We start from the raw sequence: 12,143 nt of genomic DNA on the forward strand, positions 1-12,143 counted from the left end.
TCTAACAATATTGGCACTGGCACGGGAGGGGCAAAAACGAGTGGCTGCCAGCTGATGTGGCAGCAACAAACTTTGACAAGGAAAAAAAATGCACGACGTATCTCGATAAATGAAAAAGTATCCATGTTGCTGGTCTAGTGAATGGACAATATATTACTCATACTACGTTCGCCTTACTGCGCGCACTCGAGTTGCGTGATCGTGGCAGGTTCGGCGCCCTCGAAGGCAATACGGTAGATGGCCGTGAACAGCGGGAACTGGTCAGTGGCATTGTGCTCCTTGAGAATAGCGTACACTTCCTTAGACGTGAGCGTACCCTGCAGCATCTGGCCGTTGAGCATGGTCTTCTCGAGCTCTTCCCACGTGGTCTTTTGCGTCACAAAGGCCTCAGCGCACTTGCGGTTGCGGCCGCCAAAGCACGTGGTAATTAGATCAGCAATACCGCAACTCTCGAAGAACGTGTCTTCCTTGACACCGTCAAAGTATTTGAAGCAAAACTTCTTCATCTCGCTCAGACCAATACGGATGATGGCAGCCTTGGTGTTGCCACCGTACTTAAGGCCGTCGCAGAAGCCAGCACCGAGTGCAACGACGTTCTTTAGAGCGCCGCACATCTCCACGCCGTGCGGGTCCAGCGCCACGTCCACGCGAAACGTAGGAGCGTTAAACAGCTCACGGAGTAGAGCGCCGTGGCGCAAGTCGGCGCAACCAAGCGTAGACTCGCAGAAGTCGCCAGCCGCCACCTCATTGGCAACATTTGCGCCCATTAGAACACTGCAATCGATGTCTAGACCCTTACGGATAAGGTCGGACACCAGGACGACTCCATTCGCGTCGAAGTCAATGCCCTTGATGAGGGAGACGGCCATAGCGCCCTCCTTGAGACCCTGTTGCTTAATGGAGACCAACATGCGGCCCAAGAACTGGTGTGGCACGCAGAAAATGAGAATGTCGGCGCCACGCACGGCGTCGAGAAGGTCTGGCACGGCGATGATGTTCTCCGGCAGCTTGTAGCCAGGCAAATACTTGACGTTTTCGTGCTCCGAGTTGATAATCTCGGTGAGATTGCGGCCGTTCACTTGCTCCTCGAAGACCCACATGTTAATGTCGCGCTCGAACGTCTCGGGCAACTTCTTGGTGTTCTCGCCGATGATACGGGCGATGGCAGAGCCCCAGTTGCCGGAGCCCACGAGACAAACCTTGTTCGGCATAGTGAAGAGTGTTGGTAAAAGTTTTAGAGGCGGTGTGCGTGCTTGACCGCAAATGCAGGAATGAAAGCAAATGCATCTTTCGTCCTCAAGTGCTGACGTCAGCAACTGGAAAGTTGATTCGCATTATATATTGCAGGCAGATGTTGTATGTGTTCAACGTTGACGAAACGGTTTCGTGTATACGTAAAACGAAGGATATTGTATTGCACGAGTTTTCTGCTTGGAGCCTACCAAGTTTCGACCAATCGGCACTGACGTGCATGTGTATGCGAAACGGTCGAGGATTTTTTGCAAAAGCCAATCGTGATGAGGCAGAGTGTAGATAAAGCTGGGACCGGGTACAGTACTTTACAGGACGATGGACGATGGTCAACCTTGCCTTCTCGCTTTATGTTGATGCAAGTTTGCGAATGTGACACCCGAAGTGGCAAGTTGCCAGCGGCAACTTGCCGCTGAACGCGCGCATTCGTGCTCGCCTTTTCAATGCGCGTGCTCAAATCGAGCGGAGACAATGGAGTCCCGACGGTAAGCTCACCCATTTCCATGTACCCCATAAATCCTTCATGAACATGGTACGAAAGCCACCGTAGTCATTTAAATCGGTTCTACGGTTGCGGAGTTACATTCCTCTAATTTAAGATAAAATATATTACCATTTTTGTCCAAGCCTTTTTGGCCGGGATAATACTGTACATCATGTACTACATGCGCATGTAAAGATTCGACAAGTGTAGCGTCCACTTACAGTTTTAGTACCGGTAACTTCGAAGGCAATGTCCTCGAAGAGCATTGGCAGAAGCAACAAAATGGGTACAGTACTGCAGACGAAAATGTACGGAGAACCTATAAAACAAGTTTTACGAGCAACAAAGTGACAAACAGGATACCGGCACTTGCAAATGCATTGCTGGATCTGTGTGCAAGTTGGGCGCTGCCCGGAATAGCTGCCGCAGTTTAAGTATTGTGCAGCTAAAATAGCTCATAAATCCGGGCGCTTGAAAATACACACGCCTCGGTCTGATATGTCCACGGCAACAAGTTGCCAATCGCTTTGGAACGCAGATGGGTTGCTTGGTGAGTGCACGTCTTATGTACGAGAGTTTGTTGCTTGCTCATTTCGAGCTCCATACAAAGTCAATTCAAAATGCTGCTTGGGGTCTGGATTGCGGCGTTGAAATCCGGTTGAGACGCTTCAACATCCGATTTCGGCGGTCTTCGTTAAACCATCATGGAGCTTGGACAGGCACATGACAACATCGCTTGCTCATGGCGGCACATGGTCCCATTAATACAGGGTAGGCTGCACATGAGCCGCGTGCCATTCAATCATTCTCTAGATTTCCAGACTTCTAGTCCAGGCTTACGCCTTCAAGAAAGTTTACCAAAAGGCCATTAACCTACGACGAATCTTGGGTGGCCGCTTTGATGATTGCATTTTGCTGATATCCAGTTGATGATGATGGCGTTCGTGAACGTCTCGCTTTGCCTGGAGAACACCTGCGCCAGAAATCGAGAAAGCGTCTTGTTGTTGCAGACTTTTTGACGACAACTCGCAGGAAGAAGGCGTGCTTCAGCGATACTTAAGTATGTGCTACTGTACACCCTTGCCGAACAACATTTGTCCACAGATCTATTAACACAGTGAAGGCAACAAGAGTCGTGTTATTCCTAGCATTCGGCCGCTAGAACTCAAATGTGTTTCACGCTTCGACTTCATCTGCCGAGTCCATTGATATATTGGGTATTTGAATTGTGTATGTTAAGCCTTTAGATATAAGAAAGCTCGGCGTTTTTAACAGAACTGTACAGACTTTCGCTCGAATAGTTTTGAGCCTTGCGGACGGGCGAGCATTCACAGTGCGGCAAACCACGGAAGTCAGTGCAAGGTGGCGCAAATATTCGGATAGCTGGCACACTTATCGCTATACTGGTTGCCTATTTGCACAGTGAACACTCAGTTCGACAACTCCTGTTGTTGCCTCGCAACGTGCTCTGCAATCGCACGCAGCGCTTTCTTCAAATGCTTTGAGTTCGACAGCAAGTGGTTGGCTTTCGGGATCGCCAAGAAAGTCTTGGGCTCAGCTGCGGCTGCAAATAATTCCTCTCCGTTCGGATATGGCACATCCGTATCAGCGTCGCCATGAATCACCAGAAACGGCGGCAATCCCGGTCTTGATACAGCTTTCAAGATATCCAGCGACCCGTCGTAGTACTCGTCAATGTAGCGTTTATCCAGACGCACGTAAATCTTTGAAGGGGCATTTTCATCAGTCAATCTGGTGGTGGGTTGAACGCCATCGAGAGACAGTTCAACGTCCTTTGGCAGCGGACAACCTTCCTCAAGGTAGAACTCCTTCCAGCACCAGCCTTGCTGCTCGCTTTGCTCCAGTTGCAGCTTGTTAAAGTCGAAATGAACACCTTTTGTCATGTCCAACAAGCCAGCGATAACTGTGATGGTATCCACTACGTGTTTATCACGCAACAAAGCGCCCAAAATGGCTCCAGTGGAGAGACCAACTGCATGCACTTTTCCCTTTCCGCCTAGAAAATGAGAGCGAATGTAGTTGCACACGACGACCATGTCCTCAACTTCTAAGGAGATGAGTTTGTCTGTGAATCGTAGTTCATTGTCCGACCCAGGGACGCCGCCGAAGTTAAAGGTCAGAAAGATATTTTTCTTATCTTTCTGGGTTACCCAAAACTCGGCAAGTTTGGCAGGCACTCGAGAAGCGAAATCCACTTTGGTAGGATGCACGCCCATGTCTGGGAATCCATGGAGATACACCATGGCCTCGTCGAAGATTTCATGCGCCTCATCGTTGTGTTCCTCCGGTGTAGCAAGAATCGCCAGTAGCTTTCGACTGCGCCCGCTTGCAGTCTGTGCCGCCGCTACCTCAATGTGCACGTGGCGTAGATTCATGATTTTTGGGGTTCTTCAATAAATCAAATTTGAGAGACCCAATAACAAATCTGAGATGCAAAAATAATGTCCAGATTTTTGTTGCCCATTTTCGGATATAAACGACGATGCCTCCAGTGCCACCGGAACGTCGCGGAGAAGATGCCAATGCGCCACCCACAAGTCCTAGGGACAAGGTTCCATGCAGCTATTGCGTAGGCGTTAGCGTGTACACCAAGTAGGCATCCTCACGCTGCAATATAACCCTCAGCTCACGCCGTAAACTAAGTGCTGGGAAATATTGCAATCATTTAGAGCCATGTGGCGGGAGCGTCGAAGCCCGGAATGTAAGGGTATTCAAGTGAATTTCAACTCCAGTCGTGAACGTCTGCAGGAAATGAGAGAGCGCGCAGGTGAGAAACATGCGTTTACCTTGTTCTTCTCTTTATTTTTGTTAAAAAAAAAGAAATAACCACATTTTATGGTTATTTTCTTTTTGTAGCTCACCCTAGGAAGGAAGATTTCACCTTCATTGGCGTCGGACTGTCTGCGTACTCTCCCTCGTGGATGGAAGAGGGCAAACATTTGCCACACGTCAAGGGACTGGGCATCATCGCCATCCACACGGACAATGACGAGCTCATGAAGCAGATCGAGGAGCGTAAACGTATCAAGCGTGAGCTCCAGAAGAACGTAGGCAACAGAGGCGACCTGCAAGACGGAGACGAGGACGATGAGCTGGTGACTGACGAGGATGACGATGAGCTGTTCGACTTTGAGGACGCAGAGGCGACAGACGACGGTCAGGCGCTCGTGGGGAGCGAAGTGGTGCGTGGACTGCAGACGCCTCGCGGGCCAGCGGTTGTACCCGCGTCGATTACTTTGGGGGAAGTGAAGGATCGAGTCGTGGAGAAGACAAAGTACTCGGTGAACGCCATGTATAAATTCTGGGAGCGTCGGCTGGATGGCTTCAGTGACAGGTATGTGGACTCGTGTCGACGACTGACGGCGCAGATGGAGAAGCAGGTGGGTAATACACCGCGTAATGTCATGTGGCTTGTGCATCGCATCGACGAATATGTGTTTGGGAAGGATGAGGGTGACACCAAGTAAAACGATGTATACGCTAAGAGAGACCTAATACAGCGTCGCAACTCAGAGTCGTACCGGTAGATACCGTTTGCTAGCCATAGTTTTGGACTGGTCAACGTGCTCGCGTTCGACGAGGTGTTCGCTGTTGTCATGACTCTGGTCGTATCCTACTGGATATTATACTACCGGTAGTAGTAAGATATAATACGAGCCTTGAACAGTGGATTAGTACAAGTGAATCAAAGGGGTACTTGAGGGCCGTCTTTCAGCTTTCACTTGCTAAGAAAAACACTTTTTTCCTCAATATCGCAAAGCTCTTCACTTCCCTGTCTCGATAACTTCCTCAAGTCTCGGCGCGGTTCTCTGCTGTGGTTAAATTCAAGCGAATAACCTCTTCGATGAGCAGGTAGTGATGGTCGCAGATTCCCTGCATTTTTAGCTGTGGTAGTTCTTCAGTGGAGAAAACAGTGCTGCTATTAATTTAGGGATACTTAATTTTTTCAAGCTGTTCTCACAATACGAGGAGTTAGCTTGTGCCGCTCGGTCCAAGAAACACTTGCATAATGTCTAACAACTAACGGCAATTATCTTTTAAAATGTACGTATTGCAAATTCTAAAGTGAAATTGCCATTTTAGAAGGAGTTTTTATCTAGGTATAGGGACGCCACCTAGAAGCTGTTCTATTTATCAATAACACTTCTATTTTTGAGAACTACTTGCGCCATTTGCACCAGCTTCGTTTGATCTGAGCCTTCAACTCGTCCCTAGTGTCGAATTGACGTCCTCCTTCGTAGACCGACCACGCTACTTGGCCCCAGACATTCTCAATTGGATTTAAATCGGGGCTTTTGGCAGGCCACTTTAGTTTCCGGATTCCAAGGGCCTTAATATGGGCTTTTGTGAACCTAGATTCATGAATAGAGGCACTATCTTGCTGAAAAATAGGCATCCGAACGCCATATATTTCACGAAGGTTTCCGAGGAAAGGAACCAAGTACGTATCGAGTGTACTAGTGTAGCAGGCAGAGTTCTGCCTTCCCTCAAGGAACGCGATCTCGGTCTTTCCATCGTGATTCATACCCGCCCACGCCATGACACTGCCTCCACCGCTTGCCCACTTCGAGAAGACTTCTTGGTCGCTCCGGATGTCGTGCCAGTAGTACTGGTACCCGTCCGGGCCATCCAAGCTAAACTTCTTTTCATCACTAAAGATTCCTCGACGCCAGACACGCGTTTTTCATGTACTTAGCAATTTGGCGGCAAAGTCCGCCCGGTCCACCTTGTGCTGAGGCTTGATGGTCGGAGCCGGCTTCCGCTTGATTCAGTTGGCAATTTTTAGACGAGTTTAGTATCTTACGGACGGTACTGGGTCGTAGCACCTGGCCAATCGCCTTCGAAATACGTTTAGACGGTAGTTTTCAATACGGTAGCAAGTCGAACAGCTTGTCGGATCAGACGCTTGGTCAATTTTGGTCGCCTTCCGAGTCGTTTGTGGAGTTTTGCACGATTAGGAGCTTTCAATACGTTGCAGACAGCGTTCGTACTTCGGGTCTCTAACCGTGCTATCCAGCGCTTGCTTTTTCCATCCTTAACCCCCCAACGCCCAAGCCGTTTTTTGACGTTATTTCAAATCATCCAACATAGTACTCATCCAACATGTAAAACCGTGCAACACTCGACTTTACTATAGTCTCGTATAATTCCGAGCACCTTTCTTGTACATGCACAACAAGACAATTTCTGCAAATCCCGTCACCATGTTGTATGTACACCAGATCAAAGTTGTATACAATAATCGCTCTCACTTCCGGTATCGTGGTCCGACCATATCCTAGGATTTGATTTATTTTCTTAAAGAAAAAAGCTACAGTACATTTACAAGGTTAACTGAGAGGCAAGGATAATAACATCTTCTACGTCTACATCGGGTCCGTAGCTAGTGTGACCGGCCGCTTTACTTCTTTCATCAGCGGCATTAAAAAGAATACCCGTATGGCGAAAACAATTCTCAATGGTACGCTTACTGTGTTAAGCTTTTGCCCACGCAGCCAGCTTTTCTTGCGTCATGTCGGGACAATCTGCTGCCGGGATGAGGCCTCGCTTCTGCTGTATCTTCATCCAGCTCCCCATGGGTATAAACTAATGTGAATTATGATCTGAAGTCTATGATCACTGTGCTCTTCTTCAAATGGTTGGAGCTGAGCGATTCGCGCCAGAACCCCCGTCAGTACACCCTCCTTAAAGCGATTGTATCGATATTTTGGGGATATTGTTTTATACCAGTACCGGAATGGAGAGCGATTACTGTATACACCGGCAGACTGCTTGAATATGGCGTACATCCAGCATGATGGAGTTTAAAAAAAAAGGTGTCGATATATCTGTTATCAAGACACTGTACGAAGCCTATCAAACCGGTGCAAAGCTGGGGAGTTTGAAGACAACGAAAAGCGAAACCAAACACACATCAATTGAATACAGTAAGAAAAAGGCACATATTGCAGCACTACGTTCATCCACCACCAGTTATCGGCTCAATCAGTCTCGCTACCTTCCCTGTCGTCGTCGTGCGCTACGCTGCCGCTGTCGCTCCCCTCGCTAATACCTTCCTCCTCCTCTCCTTCACTACTTCGGCGGAGGCGCTTACCCTTTCCTCCAGCCTTGCGATTCTGGAATCCTCATCCACATCGTGCCCTGGGGCATTTTGCTCCATTTGCCCACTTGTGATGCCAGATCTGGTGGCAGCTCAGAGCGTTGCCAGGATAGTGGTGCGGCCAAATACGAGTACACAGATACATGCTGTACATAACGAGCAGCAGTTAGTAGTCGTTTCAGCCATGTCGAATTCGTACGTACCGAGCTTTATCAGAAGTGCTGCAGGCATCGCAATAGTATTTGGTGGCTCGACGCTCTCCCACCCGGCGCTTCAGAATTGCGCACACTTTGCATTGGCGCTGCCGGCGCTTGCGCACGCCTTTCACGATCTGGTACTCAGGACATTCCCGAGGTTCGTGGCCAGGTGGCAAGGGTGGAAGCTCGTCGCCAGCTGCGGTCTCTTGTGGTCTTGGCTGTCAACATACAGCATGTGGGTCATACAACATGTCAGCATTATCCAACATGATACAGATACAACATCAGGACTTACACTTTCATCGAAGTCGTACTTGGTCAGAGCAAGCAGCTGGGCATGAAGCTCCACTAGGAATTCTGCGTGCGACATTGGAGACCCATTATTTCGCTTCTGTGCCTCACGAAAGATGATATACGCATTCACAATCGCCACATCCACAAGCCCCAAGAATATGGACTTGTAGTATTTCTGGCACCAAGTCTGCAACTGCAACGAGTAACGCTGGAGGCGCAGCTAGTTATGGACATCCACGCCCCCCATCCATTTGTGATAGTCTCGAATCATAGCAGGACAAGGGAGATCAGTCCGTCTGCCGTGTGTTCCACGTGTACGCCTCTCTGATAACAAGCACAACATAGATTAGATGAATAGGAAACAGCACTCCTCTTGCATATACGTACGACACTCCTCCATCGCACGGCTCGATCCAGTCCCCAAGAATTGCACGGGTTTTCTATCCCACCACACTAAAGCCGTCATTAGAGGGCAAGCTTTTGCCCTACTAGCAGCTAACCGTTTCTTGCCGGAGCCTGCCAACGTCTTTGCGGCGACAGCACGTTGCTGCTGCGAGATCAAACGTCGCTGCGCACGCATGTAAGAGGCATCTTTGCCGATCGGAGCCGGAAGCAGAGGACGAGCTGTCGCGCTGCGTGTAGGTGCTGGATCTTCTCCGAAGTCAGCATCCTCCTCTCGTTCGCCAGCCAGGTACGCCGCATGCTCCTTCCTGATGAGCTCTCAGTCGTGCGCAGCTCGGCCATCCAGACGTTGCAGGAACTGCTGGCGTTCGCGACGTGTTTCTCGAGGCGGGGCCATCGTGCACACGTGTCTCCCCTTCAGGTCTTTTCTCGAAATGAGCTCTCAGCCACCAACCAAGGGGAGAATCTGTATTGTTTATTGCCAAAGAGACTGATCTCAACAACCCCAGCCCTGTGCATTCTCAAGTTTGCCCATCTTTTGCAACAAAATAGCCCAACTTTTAACATGTTGTACGTACAACATGATTCCTGCTGTACGTACAACCGTTGGGCGTTGGGGGTTCAAGTGCGCTTTTACCCGTCCAATATCCTCCTCAGACAGTTTCTTGCCTCTTGACATCGTGGAGGTGCCTGCGGATTCCGCGTGTGAGGAATGTACAGTTTGTAGCTTTATAAATAATTTTAGCCAATCAAAACGAATGGTCGCTTCAGTATCCCGACTTCTAGGTTGTGTCCCTATCGACAAGAACACCCCCTAAAATGGCAACTTCACTTTAGAATTTGCAATATGTACATTTTTTTAAAAAGATGGTTACCGCTATATATTAGGCATTAGGCAAATGTTACTTGGATCGGCACCATCTAACTCCTCGTATTGTGAGAGCAGCTTAAAACAATCTAGTGTCCCTATAATTAGTAGCAGCCCTGTACTACCAATATAGTGTTCTAAAGGCTCGTTCATGACGCTGAACTTCTTACACTCGTCGTTCCGAGTCTCCTTGTTGACTTTGGAAGTCTTGCCACAGTTTTTTACGGCAAGAACATCGTATCCTTTCCCTCGCACATATTCTAAATGCCTGGTGATGCAGACACCAGACGCATTAAGTTTCTGTAGAAAATCCACCAAACCGGTTAATCCCACCCATTCAGGGTTGGATTTTGTCGCGGCAATTCTGCTAAACTGATTTTTTTGCCGATCGGCAATTCGGCGATCATAAATTGGCAAAATAATTCGGTTGTTATCATCCGGTTAGCCCCAACTTGGACCGCCGCACGCAACCGGAGTCCGGGATACGAAAGGAGTAGCCATTCTGATAGTGGAACAGGAACTTTATTCTGCGCGGGAAATAAAGGCAAGGGGTTTCGGCGGGAAGAGCGTCGTTTTGCACCAGGATGCTGCTGGTAGTAGTGATGGAAGTGGGGCTCGTCTTGGCATCAGTGCTGTCAGGCTACAAAGTGCTCCTGGCCGCCACGGGCACTCGTATGCAGAGAGTGGGTCTCGCCCTCATCGCTCCTGCGCTGAAGCAGGCATTGCTGCCGCATGCAGTAGGGACACATCCGCAGTAGGAAAGCGCGCTCAAACATGATGTAAACCACCGAAGTCTCAGCGATGAAGTAGAGCAAGAAGTACGCCAGGATCGTCGGGTCACCCAGCAGATTACCCACGAGCGAGGCCACCCCCTTCGATACACCAAGGATGCGGCTCCACGAGGGCGCCAGTACCGAACAGCATCACGGGGCTCAGTAGGGCGTACATGAATACGCCCGCCAGTGTCTCCGTGTCATCGATATCTGCACCAAGCTCGCAGCCACCACTAAATGGCCGGCGATGTAAAGAGGCTCGTTCCACGTCCCTTGTTCGCATGAATCCAGTACCACGCGGTCACTGGCTAGTCGACGCACAAGACCAACAACACGGACAAATGCCGTCAACACAGCACCCGTAACTACGATGACCGCGTCCAGCGCTACAATAAGCTGCTTCTTCTCGCCCGCAACCTCCAGTCCCATTTCAGCCAAAACGATGTTCTTTTTCTCGATGATGCCGCCGGTGTAACCTACAAAGGTGACCAAGCGTACCACTTACTGCCGTTTGATGGCTATGCTTTCAGGGATCTGCACGGCACTCCATCCTCAGTCAGCAAATACGAATGTGAGACGGGTTGCCATAAAGCTAATACCGAGGTAGGAAAGAAGAATGTATTTGTATTCGCGTGTTATGGGCAGCAAACGATGACAAAACAAATGTGAGTTGAGCTGCAAAAGTATTGTGGTTATTGCGTTTAGATATGCAGACAGTGTTGTCACGTAAGGTGTCAATCCAAATGTGCGCTCCGACGGGGAAAGTGCTGTACACTAAGCTTTTGTCCTCGAGCTCTAGTAAGCTTGGTTTCCTGTAGGAACGTCTTCACATTTGTCTGGGGAAACTATGTCGTATCAGGCTCTGGAATAGCTTCCTCGAATCCTTCAAATATATTTTTTTCGAGTTCGTCGTCTTCGGCAATACACGTTTCCTCGAGTTTGGACTCGTTTCCGTCCAGAATATTTAAGATGTCTTGCTAATACTCGGTCGTGTCTTCGCTGGGTACACCTTGGTGTGCAATTACATGGTTTTCTTCTAGTTCGTCGAGCGTGATAGGAGTGCTCATATCACAATTTCCAACGTGCTCTCTCTCAGTGACAGCGACAATGCGTTTGAGCTCGACGATTTCTTTTCATTCGCTCGCTACTTTATTCAGCTGCCGAATCGCCTGACGAATTAGGAAGAACTTACGTGCCTTCTCGATTGCCATTCTGCTCTTCAGGGCTGTGTGAATTGCAGCCAGCTCGCTAAAATATATCTTGCATGTTGCCGTATTTACTGCGATTGAGAAGATTATCGACGCGAGCTTAGGCAGCTTCGATTCAGATCTAATATCACCAGCAAAACGCCAATACTGTCCAACATCTCCACTGAACTGAAGAATTCAGCTTCTAACAAATACGCCACGATACGAGGCGTGTATATCGGCTGCCAAACCCTCAATATCGCTTTTATTGGCGATTTAACATATCTTCGATAATAGTAGATACCATATCCACATAATCTCTCGAGAAATCTCAAACTCGGTGACGCCTTATGAATCGCCACAGCAACGCGAACATACAGAGGGTGTAAAACCAAAGCTAACAGCATTAAGGGCTGTTCGAATTGCTATTATCGCTTCTCTACGAGCAATACTAACTCCGGGTTGTTAAAATTACCCAGAAATCCTTGATAAAAATTTCGGTACGAACCGATAACATCTACCAGTAGATTCTTATCACGTTGCAACTTGTAGGAAACATTGGAAAG

The 12,143-nt window shown here is 48.8% G+C and overlaps 3 protein-coding genes across 3 annotated transcripts; 1 reads left to right on the forward strand and 2 right to left on the reverse strand.

Moving 5' to 3' along the window:
- Positions 1 to 173: 173 nt before the first annotated feature.
- PITG_04065 (glycerol-3-phosphate dehydrogenase) lies at positions 174 to 1,211 on the reverse strand (the record flags this gene model as incomplete). Its single annotated transcript, XM_002905733.1, has 1 exon — positions 174 to 1,211. One exon carries the CDS (start codon positions 1,209 to 1,211, stop codon positions 174 to 176), a length of 1,038 nt encoding a protein of 345 aa, XP_002905779.1.
- Positions 1,212 to 3,165: 1,954 nt separating this feature from the next.
- Positions 3,166 to 4,131, reverse strand: PITG_04066 (serine protease family S09X, putative; the record flags this gene model as incomplete). Its single annotated transcript, XM_002905734.1, has 1 exon — positions 3,166 to 4,131. The coding sequence occupies one exon, from the start codon at positions 4,129 to 4,131 to the stop codon at positions 3,166 to 3,168; it is 966 nt and encodes a 321-aa protein (XP_002905780.1).
- Positions 4,132 to 4,238: 107 nt separating this feature from the next.
- PITG_04067 (uncharacterized protein) lies at positions 4,239 to 5,223 on the forward strand (the record flags this gene model as incomplete). The annotated part of the gene is made up of 3 exons (XM_002905735.1): positions 4,239 to 4,348; positions 4,426 to 4,523; positions 4,613 to 5,223. 2 exons carry the CDS (start codon positions 4,430 to 4,432, stop codon positions 5,221 to 5,223), a joined length of 705 nt encoding a protein of 234 aa, XP_002905781.1.
- Positions 5,224 to 12,143: the final 6,920 nt, after the last annotated feature.

Source organism: Phytophthora infestans, genomic scaffold, assembly GCF_000142945.1.
Source record: "Phytophthora infestans T30-4 supercont1.5 genomic scaffold, whole genome shotgun sequence".
Lineage (NCBI taxonomy): Eukaryota > Oomycota > Peronosporomycetes > Peronosporales > Peronosporaceae > Phytophthora > Phytophthora infestans.